Here is a 19,931-nt window from a genome sequence, read left to right as displayed (position 1 = left end):
GCAAATAAATATAAAAAATAAAATTAGAAAAGCATTGGCAGATAGCATGATACATTTATATAATATTTTAAAAGCAATAAAAACTATCATTCTTACAAACAATGAAAACACAAAATGCTGAAATGTACACCTTTCAGAAAAGTAGGCTTAGAAAAATTATGTAAATGCTCTTTTATTCGAGGAACTTCCCATCTTGTTGTAATTTATGACATGCTCTGTAGGTTTTATAGCTGAGCTGGAACTCAGTAAAAAGCTCAATGATAACTCCTTTCCCAAGAGAATGAAGTAATATTAAAACACACTCTTGCCTCATTGCCTTTCAATGAGTCAATTGCCTGAGAATAAAGACAGAAAGCAGTTCTAACAACATTAGTCACCCTCCTAGCATCAAGTAAGGAGAGGAAAATAGCTTAATCAGTAGATGAACTTTCAAAGCATAGATTATATAATCTCTTATATTCACACTGCACTGAGCTATATGTGATTGAACTCACTCACTCATCCCTCATGGCCCTCTGATGTAAGAGAATATTTTAATCCCCATTCTATAGCTGGGAAAATGAGTCCCAGAACTTAATACTTGTATCATAAGTAGTCTCCTAATTTATGCTCTGTCTTCAAGCAAAATCACAGCAAATGATCCAGGGAGACAAATCCATGCATTTTTTAAAACCCCTAACAAAGAAAATTTAAACTATAGGTTTATTACTATTTACTTTAAAACTTTTTATTGATCTTAAAACATAAATCCACAACCATGAAAAGACCCTCTTAATAAATACTTTTACACTCATACCTGCAAAGATTCTTCCATTGAGGTATCCACATCATCTTTATGTTTCAGAAGATCCAAAACAGATTTGGTTTCTGCCTCCCAGATTTCTACTTGTCCAATGAGTTTTTCAACCTCTTCAGCAACTTTTAGTTGCCCTATGAATTCTTCATGTTCTTTTTCATGTTCTTCCCCAGCCTACAACATTCAAATTATTACTAAGAAAATGCCAACATGTACATTATAAAATAATATTCCATACCAAAAACTTGCACCTTTTTCTTTACTGAAGAGTGCTAATCAACATATTCTAAATATTAAGATCTAGTTTTTGGACAACGATGATAACACTTTATGATAGTATGTATCACTTTATAAGTTAAAAGGTTTGTTCATGTTTTCTTAATTACAATATCATTCCTACCAGTTACATCATATTATCTCCATTTTATAAGTAAGAAGATTATAAAGGCAATATCCTAATTTTCTAATCTTTAATCTAACACATTTAACACATTTCTAAAACTCATATACAATTTAATTAAATACAGCTATTAGTAATAATAGTTGTAAAATATTAAGAAGAAATTCAGAATCAAATTTCAACAAAATTGTATCTTTTCCCATTAATAATCTCTCGGTATTCTATAGGTTGGTAATACTATATAGCTTTACATGATAGATATATTCTTCTGTTATTACATATTGACCAATTATAATTGCATATATTTACAGGGTACACAGATACATTCTTAAAATTGTTTTTAAATCAGATCACATTTTTAAATGCATCAGAAAAGTATAGTATTATAAAGCATATTGCATAAATTCAGATCTTTCCAGATTCTCTTGAGTAGGCTAGGCATTCCTATGGTGGGAAAACGCCAAAAGCCAGTTAAAAATTACTTTAAGTAAAGCTGTATAAGTTGTTATTCTGAAGGAGGCACATTTACAAAACCATAGATATTATGTCTTATAAGTGTATTTTTATTTATTTTTGTTCTTTTTACATATTCTTACTATAATCTAAAGTCATTCTCCAAATTACCCCAAAAAAACAATGAAGAAAGATATTTCTCCCCATTTTACAGAAAAGAAGCGAGACACAAAGAGGCCAGGGTCTGGCCTAAAGTTAGACAATTTCTGAGCACTAGTCAAAAGTAATCTCAAGAAAATATCAACTCAAATTTACACTGCTCAGGAGTCATGACGGTTTCTGTGTGTCTGTGGAATTCCACAGTGGGGGAAGAGACAGTAAGTGAAGTAAGTAGACTTTCGTGCTAAAGATCACTTAATGTGGGGAACCACTTAAGTGTTTGCCTAGAAAATGATCACACTTTAAATGTTATCTAGTAATCCACACATTTACCATTGTCTCAACAATATGATTTTTTTAATAGCAAAGTTAAATTATTTCTATATGCAAATGAAATATACAAAGTATGACTATTTTACCTTTATATTCTGATAGTGATATTCAGGAAGTTCTATTGACATATCTACCAAAAAGTCAACAGTTGGTTTTTCTTCTTTAGATACAATATTTCCAGAATTGTCAAAAATGGGCTGATCTTGTTTTTTTACAAGTGGTAGTTTCATTTCCTGTAAAAAATTAATTTCCTGAAATTTAATGCTCATTTTTATTTTTATGCTAATATATATTATAAACAGTAAGTGCATATAATATATTCAAATATATATTTAGGATTTATCATCTAGCACCAATGTTATAAAATATGGGCATTTCCAATAAAACACTTAAGTCTCAAATCTTTAAGAATAAGGAAAAGGCTGGGCGCACTGGCTCACGCCAGTAATCTTAGCACTTTGGGAGGCTAAAACAGGAGGATCATTTGAGGCCAGGGGTTCCAAACTAGCCTGAGAAACATAGTCCAACTCTGTCTCTACAAAAAGTAAAAAAACGAGCCAGGCATGTGGCACAAGCTTGTAGCTACTCAGGAGACTGAAGCAGAAGGATCACTTGAGCCCAGGAGTTTGAACTTACAGAGAGCTATGATGATGCCATTGCACTCTAGCCTGCATAACAGAGTGAGATCCTGTCTATAAATACATACATACATACATACATACATACATAAATAAATAAATAAATAAGAAATAGAATAATTTAGTTCAAAAGGTATTTATTAAAAGTCTGCTTTTATGAGGCTTTGTGCTAAATACAGAGATAAATAAGGCTCAGTGTATGTTCTCAAGGAGCTTGAAATCTAGTAGGTAAAACAATGCTTATATTATTCTTCAATGGTAAATAAATTTCAACAAGAAAGCTGTTTATTATAAAGCTGTCTTACAGCTTAATTACAAGAGAAATGAAAATGTATGTCTACACAAAAACTTATACACAAATGTTCATAGCTGCATTGTTCATAATAGCCAGAAAAGTGGAAAGAACTCAAATGTGCATCAGCTGTTGAATGGATGACTATTATTCAACAGCTGAATGGTTGACTATCATCCATCAATAAGAAGGAATTAAGTACTATAATGTGGATGAACTTTAAAAACATCATGCAAAGTGAAATAAGCCAGTCACAACAGACCACATATTGTATAATTCCATTATATGAAATGTCTAAAATAGGCAAATCTAAGAAACAGAAAGTGGATTAGTGGTTGCCTAGGGCTAGGGTTTGGGAAGAAATGGGGAGTAACTGCTGATGGGTACTAGGTTTCTTTATAAAGTGATGAAAACATTCTGAAATTGATTGTGGCGATGGCCGCACAACTCTGTGAATATGCTAAAAACCAATGAGTTATACACTTAAAATGAATGAATTATATGGTATATGAATTACATCTAAATAAAGCTGTAACCATCAAAAGAACTTACAAGCTGAGTTTTTGAAATAAGCTTTCTCCATCTTTTATTCAGTCTTCTCAGTTCTTTAGAAATAGAAGATCCAACTGCATCATTGCTAACTTCAATTAGGAAATTTCCTGCTTCATTTAAAGTCGTATGTTCTAGATTCCATTGGGATAGTGTCTCAAAGGGAACCTACATAATACATAATCAATATAATATTTTAACGACATAATATTTGTCTTTCTATTATCTGTAATAGATATCTACCAAGGCTAGTTCGAAGCGAAAGCGAGTGTGACAGTTTTTACAGAGACTCTGACTTTCCTCTTAGGCTTCTACGATTCCTATTGGTCTAGCTCTTCGTCCCAAATCACTAAATGGCAAGTGCCACCTGTCTATCATTATTCCTGGTCCTGGACTTTTGGAAAGCAATTGATCTATCTTTCTAAGTGGCTGACGAATTTATGGCAGAGGTTTTCAAACCTGTTCAGTTTATGGCACCCTTAATGTGTCAGTAATTTTTTTCACAAAGTCCCTAGGCCAAAAGAATTATCTAATAGTTTCCATTTTTAAGCAGTCAGGTCAACAACTCAGTAGTAGCATGGTATCCAAGATATCGATGTTGCCGTGTCTCTCTCAAAATTTAGAGTATCCTGTAAGTTCTCTTAGTTCTCTTTGGTAGCCCATGGCATCTCAGCAGAGTTTGGGAATTGCAGGCTTAGAGTGTTATTTTTCTCAGAGTTACTTATATTTTAATAGAAGTCCTTTAAAGACGAAAGAACTGTCAGAAGCCTAAGACCTGAATTTCTAGCATCAATATAAGTGCTAAAGAGCAGTAATGACTCACTAACCCTTAAAATCCTCTTTTTGTGCACTCATACACTTCATACAAATTTTACTTTCATTCAAATAACCTATTTTCTGTTGAGTCATTTTAGTTTCCATTCTAAAAGGCTATCTACATCCATTTGCAACAGAGAAAAACAAAGAAAATCTACCTCAGATAATCATAAAACAGATTATTATACGAACAACAAATGAAAAAATAATGAATTACATTAACATTTCTTCTACATCTCTCCACATAAGCCTAAGGTATTTTGATTTTCCTCCTCTAGAAACTCAGGAAGATTTTAGAGCTGAAAGGTTTCAACCAAATGGAAAAATAAAACTTTTCAGACAGTAGTTTATTTTAAATGGGTCTATAAGCTACTCAGTCCATTATGTCTTTTACTTTTTTTTCACCCTACATGAACTTTGACTAATATGTCTTTTATTTCCTCTCCAAAAAGCTTAGCCATATATCTCCCAAATGCTATACCAAGTATATAAATTATAGCTCAATAAAGATCTGTGTGTGTGTGTGTGTATGTATGCATGTATAAAACTCATGTGGAGAAAACTTCCTTTTGGCAATTACATGCGGAAGAAGCTAAACTCTTTCCAAGACTTTAGAGAATTTTCCAAAACACATGCTTACTCTTCTCTGGACTCTCATCTTTGGATTGAAAATGAGGGTCCCTAAACAAATCAAAATTAAAAAGTAGGCCGGGCGCGGTGGCTCACGCCTGTAATCCTAGCTCTCTGGGAGGCCGAGACGGGAAGATTGCTTGAGCTCAGGAGTTCGAAACCAGCCTGAGCAAGAGCCAGACCCCATCTCTACTAAAAATAGAAAGAAATTAATTGGACAACTAAAAATGTATAGAAAAAATTAGCCGGGCATGGTGGCGCATGCCTGTAGTCCCAGCTACTCGGGAGGCTGAGGCAGGAGGATTGCTTGAGCCCAGGAGTTTGAGGTTGTTGTGAGCTAGGATGACGCCACGGCACTCTAGCTTGGGCAACAGAGTGAGACTCTGTCTCAAAAAAAAAAAAAAATTAAAAAGTAAAATTGAGCAGGTATCATTAGACTGCAAATACCTCTTTAATTTGTTCCTTCTTTGTCTCCTCAAAACAAGCCTTTAGTAAGCGAAGGTTTTCCACATAAGCAGCCCAACAAGTCAGAACTTCTTGTAGAGTGGTCTTCGCATTGTATATATTTTTTCTATACATACAAACATTATATTTCACCATCATATATTGTTTCCTAATATTCTGACATTCTCCAGCTACAATATTAACAAAACAAGAAAGTAATCTTAGAAAAATGGTTTCTTACTAATGAAATACTGTTAAAAATATTTGCATATTAATTGACAGAGGCAAAATAATATGTACTCTGACAATATTAAATGTGAAGGCAAGAATTTTCCAAGGAAAACATGCATATAAAACTAATTTCTAAAAGATTAAAGAATAAAGAAAGCAAAACAGATAAAATGTCATTTATAAGTGATGGTCATTCCATCAAAAAGTAACTGAACTACTTTACCCAAATTCTTATAAATTTCTTCACATTTTTGAAAAGAAGTATCAAGTTGAACTAGGAACTCTTTTTCTTCAATAAATTCCTGGTTGCGGGGGGGAGGAAAAAAATATTGATAGTTTTTACTTTCAAAAATGTACCAAGAAATCCAGATAGTGACATAGATATTAAAGAAACACTTAGTTACCAAAATGTCCTTAGGACACTTAATACTACATATCTGGTAGGAAGAGGGGAAGAGCAGTCCATGAAGAAGGATAGTCAACATCTAGGAGATCTGAGTAAGAACACCAAATAGGTATGACACCTGACAAAGTTTGTCTTAACGTGGTGATATGGTTCTACAATGGCTTTCCTCTTGTGGGAAAAGGCAAGTATTTATAGCAATTTCAAAATCTCCTACTTTACATATTAATATTGCATAATTGTATCAGTTGCTCTTATTTCATGTGTTTTATTAATATTGAGTAAATTTTATTAGATATATTAAAGTATGTTATAAACAGATATCATCTATCACACAAAAACATTTCAGAAACTACTATTAACCAAATTCTGCCGTGGAAAAATACTGAGCTAATTCAAAACTCTTATTTATTGTATATTTATATGTGCCAATAATATGATTCTTTAAATACAAAAATGAACATGCAAAGATGGCAAAAGAACTAAAAACATTGAAAATCTAGTCTAGTTTAGAATTACATTTATGCTTCCTATTTGGAAACATAGAGTATTTAAATCATAAATTGTAAATAAATTTCTCTATTGTGCTTTTAAATTTTTGCAATGAGATTTACAATCTTTGATTTTTCTTCCCCCCCCCCCCCATTTCCAAAAAGAGGAAATTAATTAATCAGCCTGGTTAACTCTTAATCTCTCCTGGGGTGGTAAAAAATGCTGTTTTCTCTTTCTTACTGCAATTTGACTACCTGTAATTCTCTTCTTCAGACAATATTTAAGCTAATGAAAGCTACCAAGAAACCACATCTTTAAAACTTGAAGAGTTAATGGGAAATCGCACCAAGGGAAAATGCAAATGTAGCTCCCAGACATGAAAAATAATTGCCTAAGACACGAAATAAAACAGCTTACATGCCAGTCTTTCAGCAGTAATTCCACAGAGTCTTTGTTCCCGTATTTAATGTTCCAAATGTCCAATTTTGATTTCACTTCATCTAGCAAACCAAGCACTGAGAACTTATAGTAATGAAATTCTAGAAGTAGAATGAATTTTTCCCCCGAAATGTTGTTGATTCTGGAAAACAACATGCAGGTTTAAAATTTAACTTAATATTATTGACCAAACATGAAGAATCTGTTCAGCATTTAAAAAATCGGGGGCTTCAACTTTTTCTTTTAAACACATGGAATTCAGAAGTATCCTCAAGCCTTCTTTTTTTCCTAAACAGTGTATAATAAATATTGTGGCTAGATATAAAACAACCATTGCTAAGGTAAAAACATCAAAACAGAACATTTTCTGAAGAAACTATTCCCCTATTGAGAAATCTTGTAATAAAACACTGATATACAAAATAGTTTACTAAAATTGAAAACTTCTGTATAACCTAATAAAACTATAGTTTACAAGTATATATATTAACACGGTTTTCATTATTAAGGCTAACACCCTCTTCTTATTCTAATAAATTACTTAGGAGTAATGAGAAAAGATAATGAGGATAACCATCAATTAAATAATTTCTACATTTACAGTATTTTACAGTTTATAAAGTGCTTTCATACACTACCCCTCAGTTGATCCAGTATCCTTCTAAGACATGTACCGGATAATTATCATTACCCTACATTTACAAATGAGGAAACATGCTCAAAAAGAGAGTAACTTAGCCAAAACCAAGACACAGAGCTCAGTTTCTAACTTTAAATCCAGAACTTTTCCCTTCACCATATTCTACCATTCAATAAAAAAGGAAGTATGTTAAGCATGAAATAATGATATTATTACATAAAACATGAAGATATTGTTATCAAGACTTAAAGGAGAATACTTGTCAGAAATTATCTAAAAGTCTGTATTTTGTGGTCCCTGTAGCACAATGTTAGTGCACAAACATGAACAGTACCAGCAGTTGTGAAATGGTAGTGTTACAAACCGTCTTTTCATTTCCTCCAATTTGTTAGGTGGTACCAATGGCAAATGTTTTTCATCTCTATTTTCAAATGTAAGGAGAATGTTCAAATAACAGTCAAATCTATCCATCAGATTCTGAAAAGAAATTTAGCATAACATAAACCAGATTTGTTGTCAACTATAATTGAGGGTTTATTAATCTCATTTGCATTAACTCTTTTTTCAAAAAAATCCTAAAGCCCCCTTCTTTTAACTAAGATTTTGTGAATAAGTATTTTCATCATAAATGTTTTAAATTGAAACATTTTACAGAGAAGCAGACTGCGATTTCTTTGCAAAACCCATTATCAAAATCTTTTGTTTTCTGGTGTATTTTCCATTCCTCTGTGGGCTCAAATGCTATAAAGCACCCATATCAAATTCCTTTATGCCATTTTAGTGAGAACCCAATCTTCCATATTTTACACTAGTCTCCCCCGCACCATCCGGCCTTTTTCTTTTTTGTCAGACTTTAAAGTTGCTTTAGAACTCTATTTGTACTCATTCTCATTGTCTCAACCTGAAACTAGCACTACGGGTCATGAATGTGACGGTATCTTCCAAGTCCCCAAAATTTCCAGGGGAATCATTCTAAATCATTCTCAGATACCCACAATATTTTCTTCTCTTCTCTCTAGGACGAAGTCTTCCTCAAGAATAATCCCTAACAGGCCGGGCGTGGTGGCTCACGCTGATAATCCTAGCACTCTGGGAGGCCGAGGCGGGAGGATTGCTCAAGGTCAGGAGTTCGAGACCAGCCTGAGCAAGAGTGAGACCCCCGTCTCTATTAAAAAATAGAAAGAAATTAGAGGGACAACTAAAAATATACAGAAAAAATTAGCTGGGCATGGTGGCACATGCCTGTAGCCCCAGCTACTCAGGAGGCTGAGGCAGGAGGATTGCTTGAGGCCAGGAGTTTGAGGTTGCTGTGAGCTAGGCTGACGCCATGGCACTCTAGCCCAGGCAACAGAGTGACATTCTGTCTAAAAAAATAATAATAATAATAATCACTAACAAAGTATAGATTATTCCACATCTTTTTCTTTTCCAACCTTGAATAGAGTAATTTTCTTTTGTGTCAGAGTCATAGCTTCGGAGTAATCCCAGGAGGCTGGCAAATCTTCAGCTGTGAGCTGCTCTACCTCCTGCAGCCACGCTTCGATCTCCTTGAGGGGGAGGGGCAAGGCGTAATTCAGCTGTGTTTTCCACACATTAATCTGAAAGAAAGGAAGGTGTCCCTCAGTAGTAGAACTTTTCTAGTTTATTTCTTCACATACAGTATGTTTAATTCTATACATTTTCTCTGAAAGCCAAGACTGATAAATGTGATCCATCCGTCAAGGAAATCTTTATCAAGGGATAAACTTCTTTAAATATCATTTAGCTACTTGCTGATCAGGAACACACTTTGTTCAAAAGCCGTAGGAACAGAGAGCATAAGAAAAAACAAATGTTTTGATAAATTCATGAGAAGGTATGAGGGGGAGATTTGAAATACTTAAAGTACCCATCTAAGCAAGGATGGACTATCGAAAGACCACCATTTGAAAGCTGTGTGTTGTGTCCTGTGTTCTCTGACTTTACAACTACACCTCCCACACAGATTTATAGACTACATTCCTCACTAGCCCTAACCATATATTCACATGAGATATCTCCACCATATCTCCTGAATATCTGTCCTTCACCACAGCCCCCCTCAATGCAGGCACACCGCCTCCTTCCTCAGCCTCCCACCACTCCCTACACGCACACATGGATGTATGACTACTTGTTTCTCCAAACGCTCTGTACTCTCATGTCCTTGCTATTGCTGCCCCCTCTATCTGGATTTCCCCCGCTCCTAAGCATCATCAAAACTCACCCACTCTTTTGTCAAGTATGGGGACTTTTAAAAAAAATTCACTCACCAATCATTCATTCATTCATTGAGCAAATATTTACGAATAATCAATTATGCTAAGAACTGAGGGTAAAGATACAGGAGGCTTCTGGAGTGCAGAGGGGACATGTGGCAGTCGCCCACCATACAATACTGTGCAGCAGTTAGGAGTAGATTAGAGGTACACGTGGTGACACAGAAGCACCTTAAATCCATTGTGCTCAAAAATAAAAGTAAGAAACATATAACCTCAATTTACACAACTTAAAAATACACATACATATAAATTCAATGTGTATTTTGCAAAAACATATAAAACAAAAAGGTACATATTAAACATATCAAAATAGTGGCCTAAGGAAAAAGGGGAATGGAAAAAAGGTATGGGTATAAAAGGAAATAAACACACACTAAAAGTAAATGAATAAAAACAAGAGCAGGGCCTTGCCCAGACCCAGGTACAATGTACAAATGGAAGAATAAGTTTAAACAAAACCCTACATCAGAGTGTCAACCAGACAAATAAAAGCCACAGCTCTTGCCTCAACTACCTATCCAAAGAAGCAGACAAGAACACAGTTACAGTAAATTGTTGTAGTGACATAACCAAGCCAGGCAGAGGAGCTTGCGGAGGACCTCAGAAGAACACCAACTCTAGACTGATGTCTAGAATTCTCTTTTTTTTTTTTTTTTTTTTTGAGACAAGGTCTCACTCTCACTCTGTCACCCAGGCTGGAGTGCAGTGGCATGATCATAGCTCACTGCAGCCTTGAGCTCCTGGGCACAAGGGATTCTCCTACCTTAGCCTATCAAGTAGCTGGAACTACAGCCATGCACTACCATGACTGGCTAGTTTTTCAATATTTTGTAGAGAAGGGCAAAATGTTTTCATTATTGTGAACTTTAATATAAACAACTCAGCATTTGCTTTTATTACATCTAATTATTTGTCCATGCTAAATTCGAACTCCCGGCCTCAAATGACCCTCCCACATCAGCTTCCCAAAGTGCTTGGATTATTGTCTAGCCAATGTCTGGAAATCTTAGGCAAAGTAAAATTCCAGCTCCAAGGCCACCTCCTTCTCTGACAACTCCATTAAGAATGTGACTTTTTACCCAAACTCACATAACTCTTTTATCACTTTTGTGGTATTCTCATTCCAAAAACAGCCCTAAGAAAATCAAGCACAAATCAAAATGTTTTACTCAAATAACTTTCTTTAGTGAAAGTATTGGTCTTAAGTCTACATTTTCTTTCTGTTACCTAGTTCTACTAAATGAACTGTTACTATTCTTAAATTGTTTTCAAATAAGGGAAAGAGTATGCAAAATCTGTATATTATATGAGATACTTAATTCACCACTAATTCATTGAAAAACATTTATTGGATGCTTGTTACATGCAAAGTAAATATCCAAAAGACATTTACCAACTACCTAGAGTATACAAAATGAGGACAAAGCTGGGCTCCTTTAAGGGAGTCAAATGGAATTATTCATAAAATAGAAGCATTAAATATTACCGTTTTTCCATTTTGTTTTGCTTTTCTTGCCTTGCAAGTTTATTTTCTCAAAAGGCATGTGGTAAAGATAATTCTACAATCTTAAATCATGAACTATATGCCATTAAGTCTCCAGTTGGAAAAAGAATGAAAAAATGTTTTCGTTATTGTGAAATTTAATATAAACATGTCAGCATTTGCTTTTATTATCTAATCATTTGTACATTTGCCACAAAATAAAAAATAAGCCAGAAAATTGATAAAGGATTGAGTTAAAGAGGCTAAGAACAACACCTCTAATCCAACTATTATTCTTCGCACAACCAAAAGAAAGCTGTATGTATTTTAAATGAAACCAACCCAGTGCTTTCTGACACAGGGCTGCACTCAGTATTCATGTAGCAGTCAGAAGAGGGCAAACAGAAGGCAATGTTTACCTTTCATTCCTCTCCTTTCTCTCTTAACATAGAAAACTGGTTCCACACTTCCTTCCTTAGACAATTACTTTTCAATTTGGCTGAAAATTTATATAAGATCTTATCAGGTCAAAATAACATAATGTTGACATTTTCTATGGCAAAAAAAATGAAGTCATTTACTATTATGATGCTTTGAGACATCTCTGTTCTCAAACTATTGAACCAGAAATTGTCTAGATGATATTAATTTTCTATGTACGTGATAACTTTAAAATCAGCATGTCTCATTTTGACACACCAAGAAAATGAGCTGCAGTCTACCTCACTAAGGAAGGATTTTCCAGGCTACTATAGATTTGCACCACCTAATTTTGCAAAATTGTTCTTTTTATGGTTTCTCTCATTATTTTGGGTAATTTTTTCATATTTGGAAAAATTAGGCCAGGTCTCTGTGGCCTGGAACAGTCTGAACTATACAGACAATATCTTCTTCCTTGACTTCCACATTGTTGGGGACCTGTCACAGACAGCTCTTATCTGTTACAAGAGTCAGTTTCGAAGCTGTGATCAGAACAGGAGCTGACAATGAAACGGGCATCACCACTTGATGGGTCTTCATCTAACAAAACAAAGAAGAACATTGAAAATAAACATAATGGTAACCTGATACTCGAGGCTATCCCAGGCTTCTCTCAGCTGTAACTGATCTTCATCCAGCTTATCCGGATTCCTTTTCATCGACAGAACATCCAAAAAAAATTTCTTTTCTTCATCAAATGACTCCATAAAGGACAGCAGGCTCTATAATTAGAAGAGTATTTTAAAGACTGAAATATTTAATTCCATTTATAAAAGGTAATCTGTTATACATTTTGAGGTCTATCACTATAGGTTATATTTAAGTTTTTCACTTAAAGGTAAAATCCCCTGGATCCAGTATCCTTTCTCTGATCTGGTCTCTTTCTTGAGTGCACTATGAGAACCTGGGTGCCAGCATAATGACACGGGTCTTGCTCAGCTGTGTGTCATGTAGGTATCATTGGATTTCTACTGGAATGGAGCAGTGAAGCCACCTGGCTATAAAGGACAGAGCATGAAGCCACATGGAAAATATGAGTTTGTTTGTCCTTCCCAAATATGTGTTCACAACAAAGTAAGAATGAATGGATGTGAAAATTCTATGACAGCAGTCATCATGTATAAACGATTTTCAAAGTGTTTATGATTAACTGAGCTTGAGCCAATTCTTCCGAATTCAATTTATACAAACTTTTAAAAAATACTGTCTCCACCCTCAAAAATTTAATAAACAAAGCTTTTCTTGGTTCATATTTATGTGAAATATTGGTATTTGAGAGTTATCAATTTCATAAATATTATTTCAAACATTATCCATAATTACTGACAGCATTTTAAATTAAATTTTATGAGCAAACCAAGGGATAATTAATTTAATTCTTTCTGATGATAACTTAATAAAGTCTTCTATTTAAGAAACATGAATCTGTGATACTTTATTAAATCAAAGACTGATGTGAGAACAATGCACTTCCATTGTTCTACTGAGCATCTTGTCAATAAAAAAAATCAGACAGGAGCTAAGGGAGAAGAAGCAGAGGAAGCCTATGCAGTTCAGACCAAAGGAAGACGAGAATGTCTGATCCCTTTCTTCCCCACGGCTCCAAACCAAAAAGGAAGGGATGGCCCACAAGTCACACGATCCAGTGAGTGCTAGAGTTGGAAAGCTGGACTCATCTCACCCCCTCACTCAACAGGGAGATGGAGGCCTAGAGGTGCTAAGAGCTGTGTAGGCACAAGACAGTATCTCTAGCTTATTCACGACAGAGAACTGGTGAGAAGCACAGAAGTGCATAAACGATGGGTTGTCTCCTGTTAGTCTCTTTCAAGATTCTACAAGGAATAACTACTTATCCTGGAGAAGCATCAGGATATAAATAGAGCTAGGGCTTTGAAGCTAGACTTCTATTCAAATCCCACCTCTACCTTTCAGTAGGTACATGACTTTAGATAAATCCCTTAGTCGCACTAAGCCTCATTGTCTTCACTTGCAAAACTAGAATAACAATACCAAACTCAGCAAGATGTTTTTTTTTTTTGAGACAGTCTTGCTTTGTTGCCCTGGCTAGAGTGAGTGCCGTGGTGTCAGCCTAGCTCACAGCAACCTCAAACTCCTGGGCTCAAGCGATCCTTCTGTCTCAGCCTCCTGAGTAGCTGGGACTACAGGCATGTGCCACCATGCCTGGCTAATTTTTTCTATATATATATATTTTTAGTTGTCCAGATCATTTCTTTCTATTTTTTGGTAGAGATGGGGTCTCGCTCTTGCTCAGGCTGGTCTCGAACTCCTGACCTTGAGCTATCCATCCGCCTCAGCCTTCCAGAGTGCTAGGATTACAGGCATGAGCCACCACGCCGAGCCAAGATGTTTTAACATATAAAGTGTTTATCAGCAAAGTGTCTATTACATAGCATATGTTCTATATATGGCGATAATAACAGTTGTCTTTATTCCCCCAAAGAACTCCTTGGTTGAGGCCCTGTACTGTACTTTTGGGATAATCAGACTCATTCCTGATTTCCTGATTTTTCTTTCATTCAATATTCATTCTGAAAAGCATGTTCTGCTCTAAGCTAGGGATTGGAGAACTTTTACTGAAAGGGGCAAGAGAAGAACTATCTTAGGCTTTAATGACTATACAGTCTCTATTTCAACTACTCAGATCTGGCATTGTAGTATGAAAGTAGCTGCAGACAACATGTAAATGGGCACAGCTCTGTTCCAATAACATTTTATTTACAAAAACAGGTGTCAGGGCCCACGGGCCACAGTTTACCAACCCCTGCTCTAGAACCATGCTGTTCAAAGTACTCCAAGGGGACCAGCAGCATCAATATCACTTGGGACCTTGTTAGAAATGCAGAATCTCAGGCCATGCCCCAGAACTACTGAATCAGACTACATTTTAACAAGATTACCCAATGACTCATCTGCACATTAAAGTTTTAAAAGGCTGAGCACAGTAGCTCACACCTGTAGCCCCAGCTACTCAGGAGGCTGGGGCAGAAGGATCGCTTGAGCCCAGGAGTTTGAGGCTGCAGTGAGCTATGACGACGCCATGGCACTCTAGCCAGGGAGACAAAGTAAGGCTCTGTCCCAAAAAAAAGAAAAAGTTTCAGAAGAACGGTTTTAGAATTCAGCCTTAAAACCTGCAGTTAATTTAATATTTAAATAATTAACTCTAAAAGAATTTTCTAAAAACAGACTTACTACTTTTCCCTAAAAAAGAAAACTGTGAGTGGGGGAGGGTGAGAGGGGGTGAAAGACAAAAGTCTGCCTGTGGGGTACAACGTAGACTATTCTGGTGACAGGTACACTGAAAGCCCTGACTTCAGCATTACACAATTCATCCATGTAACAAAAAAACTTATGGTCCCTAATCTATTGAAATTTTACATACACACACACACACACACACACACACACATATAAATAAAATATGTGTGTGTATATATATTTGCACACATTTTTTTAAAAAGTAAATTACAAATAGCTGTTTGTAGTCATACTTACCTGATACTTTTTAAAGTAGGTCTCATTTTCTGAATCCTTTAACACTTTCTGTAGTTTCTCCTCTTGCAGAGTTAACCAGACCATAGCATCTTTCACCTTTCCCTGTAATTCACACATGCACACACATACACATTTAAACTCTATTCTAAATAGACTTGATTTTTTTAACAATAAACAACTCAAAATGTCAGCAAAATAATGCTATTCTTACACACTAACGATTCATTATATCAAAGACTAATTTTCCTTATTCACATAATACCTTAAATTTTAAAACCAATTGAAATTTGCATCTAAACATAACGATGTGCTAAAGAAAAGGGCGAGCAACCTCCTCTCCCTGTTTTTGGTTTATCCATTTCCATTATTCTCAGTTTTAAAGAACATTATTCTAAATCGCTTCTTTATAGTAGGCATTTCAGATGACTGCCTTCTAATAAATGTAAATATGGGGTAATGCAAGAGATTGTTCGCACCTAGCAAAAACACTGGCATCAAAAATATCTTGTAGGCCAGGCGCGGTGGCTCATGCCTGTAATCCTAGCACTTTGGGAGGCCGAGGCGGGCGGATTGTTTGAGCTCAGGAGTTCGAGACCAGCCTGAGCAAGAGCGAGACCCCGTCTCTACTAAAAATAGAAAGACATTAATCGGACAACTAAAAATATATAGAAAAAATTAGCCGGGCATGGTGGCACATGCCTGTCGTCCCAGCTACTTGGGAGGCTGAGGCAGTAGGATCGCTTGAGCCCAGGAGTTTGAGGTTGCTGTGAGCTAGGTTGATGTCACGGCACTCACTCTAGCCCGGGCAACACAGTGAGAATCTGTCTCAAAAAAAAAAAAATCTTGAATATTTTAAAGATCCTAAAAATATCACTACTAAAGGTTTTGGCTATGCTATCCTACAGAAGTGAGCAATGATTATTTTTTTTCTTAGGTGCTTGCTTAGGCGGTGAGCTTGCTTACATGTGGAAGCAGATTTCACTGCTACAGGATAAAGCAGAAGTGACATCTTATTTCCACTCTTCTTTAACCTTCATTTCCTTTTTTTTTTCATTAAGCACAAGTGTTTCTAATATTTTTCCATCCAATTTCATGGACAGTTGAATTTTTAATTTTATTTTCTAATGTGAAAATTAATTATAAAAGAGTAGCTCCTCAGCAGGTGAGAAATAGGTGAACTGAATTCTAAGCCTGAATCTCCACTGGAGTCTCTCTTCCAGAGTCAGCAACAATCTGGCTTATTGCCTCAAACATAACAGCTGGAAAAACATAGGCCCAATTTGTCAAATAAAATGCATGTAAACAAGCCTGACAAAGGAGTTTGAAATAAATTTTAAATTATTCATAAACATTCTACTAAATTCACAGCACGTATTTATCTTCATGGAAGCAGAATGAGAGTTTCTTCTCAGCTCAGAGACTTTTGTGAAATTTTCACCCACAATATTTTGTATAATTGACTGAAACAAAAGGGAAAAATTGAATAATCAAATGGCAATCCAGTAGTAAATCAAGAGTATCTCAACAAACAGGGATCAACAGAACACAACGCCTCCCTTTACATGAATCACACAATTCCATTTGTATGAATCACATAATTCCATTTATACGAAGCTAAAGAAGAGGAAAAATGGAAATGTCCTAAAATGAGATGACTGTGGCTGCACAATCGTGTAAATATACTAAAACCCACTGAATTGCATACTTTAAATAGCTGAATTTTACGGTATGTAAATTATATCTTAACAAAGGTAAGAAAAATTACAATAGACAAAAATTTGACACCTCTACAATTTTTTAAAAGCCAGCTTAACTTAATTTGTCCTATATAGTTCCTATCTAAAAGTTGTTTTAGATAATTCAGCAAATTTTAATAAATTATGCCTTTTAACTTAAAAATTTTTTAAAAACAGGCAACATTCAACCACAGTGAAAGAAATTAGAATACTGGTTGCCTGAAGTGGGGAGCAGAGACAGAAAAGAGGCACAGTGGAACATTCTGGAAAATGTTTTACATCATGATTGACTAGGGTTTTCACGGGTGTGCACTTCGTCAAAACTCATTGAGCAGTACATGTAAGTTCTGTATGCAAGTTACATCTCAATTTTTAAAATTAAACCCATATGAGGATACAACAAAAATGAGTTTGATTCGTACTTTTGAAGACATACCTGAGCCTTATCTCCAGTCCCAACTGCATCCTTGGAATACTGCAGAAACTGTGCCACATAGGTCATGATCGACTTTTCATCAGGATTAACAACATCCACATCTGCAAGATACACCACACTATCAACTGGCTGTAGATACGATTTACTATAATGAATTCTCAAGGACAGGATATGCCAAGCCTATGCCATTTGGTTAATGGGTTCTTGACATGAACCAAAGTAGTCAACCAGTCACGCAATCTCTGCTCACTCACCCTTGCTCTAAGACTGAGCAGTGAAGAGCTTAGATCTGCAGTCAGACAGATCTGGGCTCAATCCTGGCAGTAGCACATGCACAGCCTGTTTTCTAATAAGAAATTGTCACGATGGATGTTGTATGTATAAGGGCATAAGTAGTCTGGGAGGGTGGAAAGGAGAAAATAAAGCATTCCTCTTTCTGGAGACATAGAGCAGAAATTCCTCTAGGAGTATAGGATCATACAGAAACTAGGATCCCTTTCTGACACATTGGTCTCAGCATTTGTGCAGTAAAGCATTTCCAAAAGTACATATTGTAAAGAAGATCCATCCAAGGCATCCACAGTTTATTCACTCATTCATGGAACAAGTAAATTTACTAAGAGCCTTCTATGAGTCAGGCTTTGTGTTGCATTAAAGAGTCCAGGTGAAATAAGTTTGCAAAGTGCTGAATTTAAAAAAAGTTTAAAAGATTATAAATTCTTTAAGTGCATAACTTCTACAAGCATATAATAAATGAAATAGATCACAAAATCACAAAGAAGGAGATGCAATATGTCACAGACGAAATGAACACCTAACTTGGAGATGTCTCCTGGTACATTGCCCAAACAACCAATGAAGGTTATTGAAAAACAAAAATCTTCTCTATTTATTAATTCAGTTAAACTCAATGTAACAAATATTTATAGAGAATCAACAAATGCAGGTCACAGGCAGGGGCTATAAGGATATGTAAGGTACAGTCCTTGTACTTGGAAATCTTATGTTTCAACACTTTATTCACTCAACAAGTAGATGCTAGATGCCTTAAGACATCATCTGCACCTCGAAGAGTTTAAGGTTAGGAGAAAAACAAACAAACAAATACAACACACCATGCATGCTATAGTGAACATGTTTACTAGGCCCAATGAGTATTCTAAATCAGCTGGTAGAAAGTTAATCTAATTCATATACAAATATTATATTCAAGGCAGTAAAAAAGCTAACAATAAAAAGCTGAGAGTGGGGTTTCAATAAAGGAAGGACTCCTAAGAGTTGAGCCATTCTATCTTTGATGAAAAACGGTATAAATATAAATAAATACATAAAATGATATACTGGCTTAACTAGATATTTCGTGTTAAAAATCTGTCTTTAGATATGAAGCCATGCATGATGGATGATTATATGTTTTAAGAAAATTATGTGAAAGGATAGTTCCCTTATTCAAATATGACTATGCTATTTGGTTAGCATAAATAATCATGATGCATTTCACATTTCTGAGCTATTATTTAAGCTATTTATAATGAATCATGGGCAGTCATTCATACAGTGGAAATTTGCTTTTATTATAGTGTCTATTCCATTAGTTGCCTAACTATTTGCACATACTAAAATAGAAAAAATATTTTATACTAATAATAAAGGTTTAGAGAATCACAATATGAGGTAAGTATCTTAAAAACAGTAATCAGATATAGGGAATTATAGCAAAGCATAGGGAAAAATTAAGAAAAAAGATAACAAAAAGCCAAAAAAGAAACAGCAAAGACAAAAAAAAGGAGAAAAAGAAGAAAGGAACAAAGGAAGGGAAGAAAAACAAGATGGGGTTAAAAAGTTAACAAGAAGAATTAATAACAACCAACATGGAACCAGACCAATTCCAAAACTATAAAAATATGATTGTAAGTTCACATGTAAATCTTTTTTCTTTTTTGACAGAATCTCATTCTAGAGTACCCTGGTGTCAGCCTACCTCACAGCAACCTCAAACTCCTGGGCTCAAGCGATCCTCCTGCCTCAGCCTCCCAGATAGCTGTGACTACACATGTGCACCACCATGCCTGGCTAATTTTTTCTATTTTTAGTAAAGATGGGGGGCGGTCTCGCTCTTGCTCAGGCTGGTCTCGAACTCCTGACCTCAAGCAATCCTCCCACCTCTGCCTCCAAAGAGTTGGGATTACAGGTGTGAGCCATGATGCCCGGCCCAGATCTTGATTTCTAACACCATTCTCCAATAAAAGAAACCAGGGTTCCTTGGAGA

General features: G+C 35.4%; 1 protein-coding gene across 1 annotated transcript in view; it reads right to left on the bottom strand.

Moving 5' to 3' along the window:
- The window catches only part of SYNE2 (spectrin repeat containing, nuclear envelope 2), a 295,242-nt gene that overhangs the window by 230,338 nt on the left and 44,973 nt on the right, over positions 1 to 19,931 (bottom strand). Inside the window, exons 8-18 of the mRNA XM_012656034.1 lie at positions 17,663 to 17,763; positions 15,491 to 15,592; positions 12,562 to 12,699; positions 9,148 to 9,312; positions 8,079 to 8,191; positions 7,054 to 7,216; positions 5,965 to 6,043; positions 5,514 to 5,701; positions 3,624 to 3,788; positions 2,228 to 2,374; positions 797 to 970 (exon numbers count right to left, since the gene is read on the bottom strand). Coding sequence (XP_012511488.1) covers positions 797 to 970; positions 2,228 to 2,374; positions 3,624 to 3,788; positions 5,514 to 5,701; positions 5,965 to 6,043; positions 7,054 to 7,216; positions 8,079 to 8,191; positions 9,148 to 9,312; positions 12,562 to 12,699; positions 15,491 to 15,592; positions 17,663 to 17,763 — 1,535 coding nt within the window. The remainder of the gene's footprint in view (positions 1 to 796; positions 971 to 2,227; positions 2,375 to 3,623; positions 3,789 to 5,513; positions 5,702 to 5,964; positions 6,044 to 7,053; positions 7,217 to 8,078; positions 8,192 to 9,147; positions 9,313 to 12,561; positions 12,700 to 15,490; positions 15,593 to 17,662; positions 17,764 to 19,931) is intronic.

This window comes from Propithecus coquereli, unplaced genomic scaffold (genome assembly GCF_000956105.1).
Source record: "Propithecus coquereli isolate 6110/MARCELLA unplaced genomic scaffold, Pcoq_1.0 Scaffold5, whole genome shotgun sequence".
Lineage (NCBI taxonomy): Eukaryota > Metazoa > Chordata > Mammalia > Primates > Indriidae > Propithecus > Propithecus coquereli.
The sequence above is the reverse complement of the archived record's forward strand: the minus strand, read 5'-3'. Positions and strand labels throughout refer to the sequence as shown.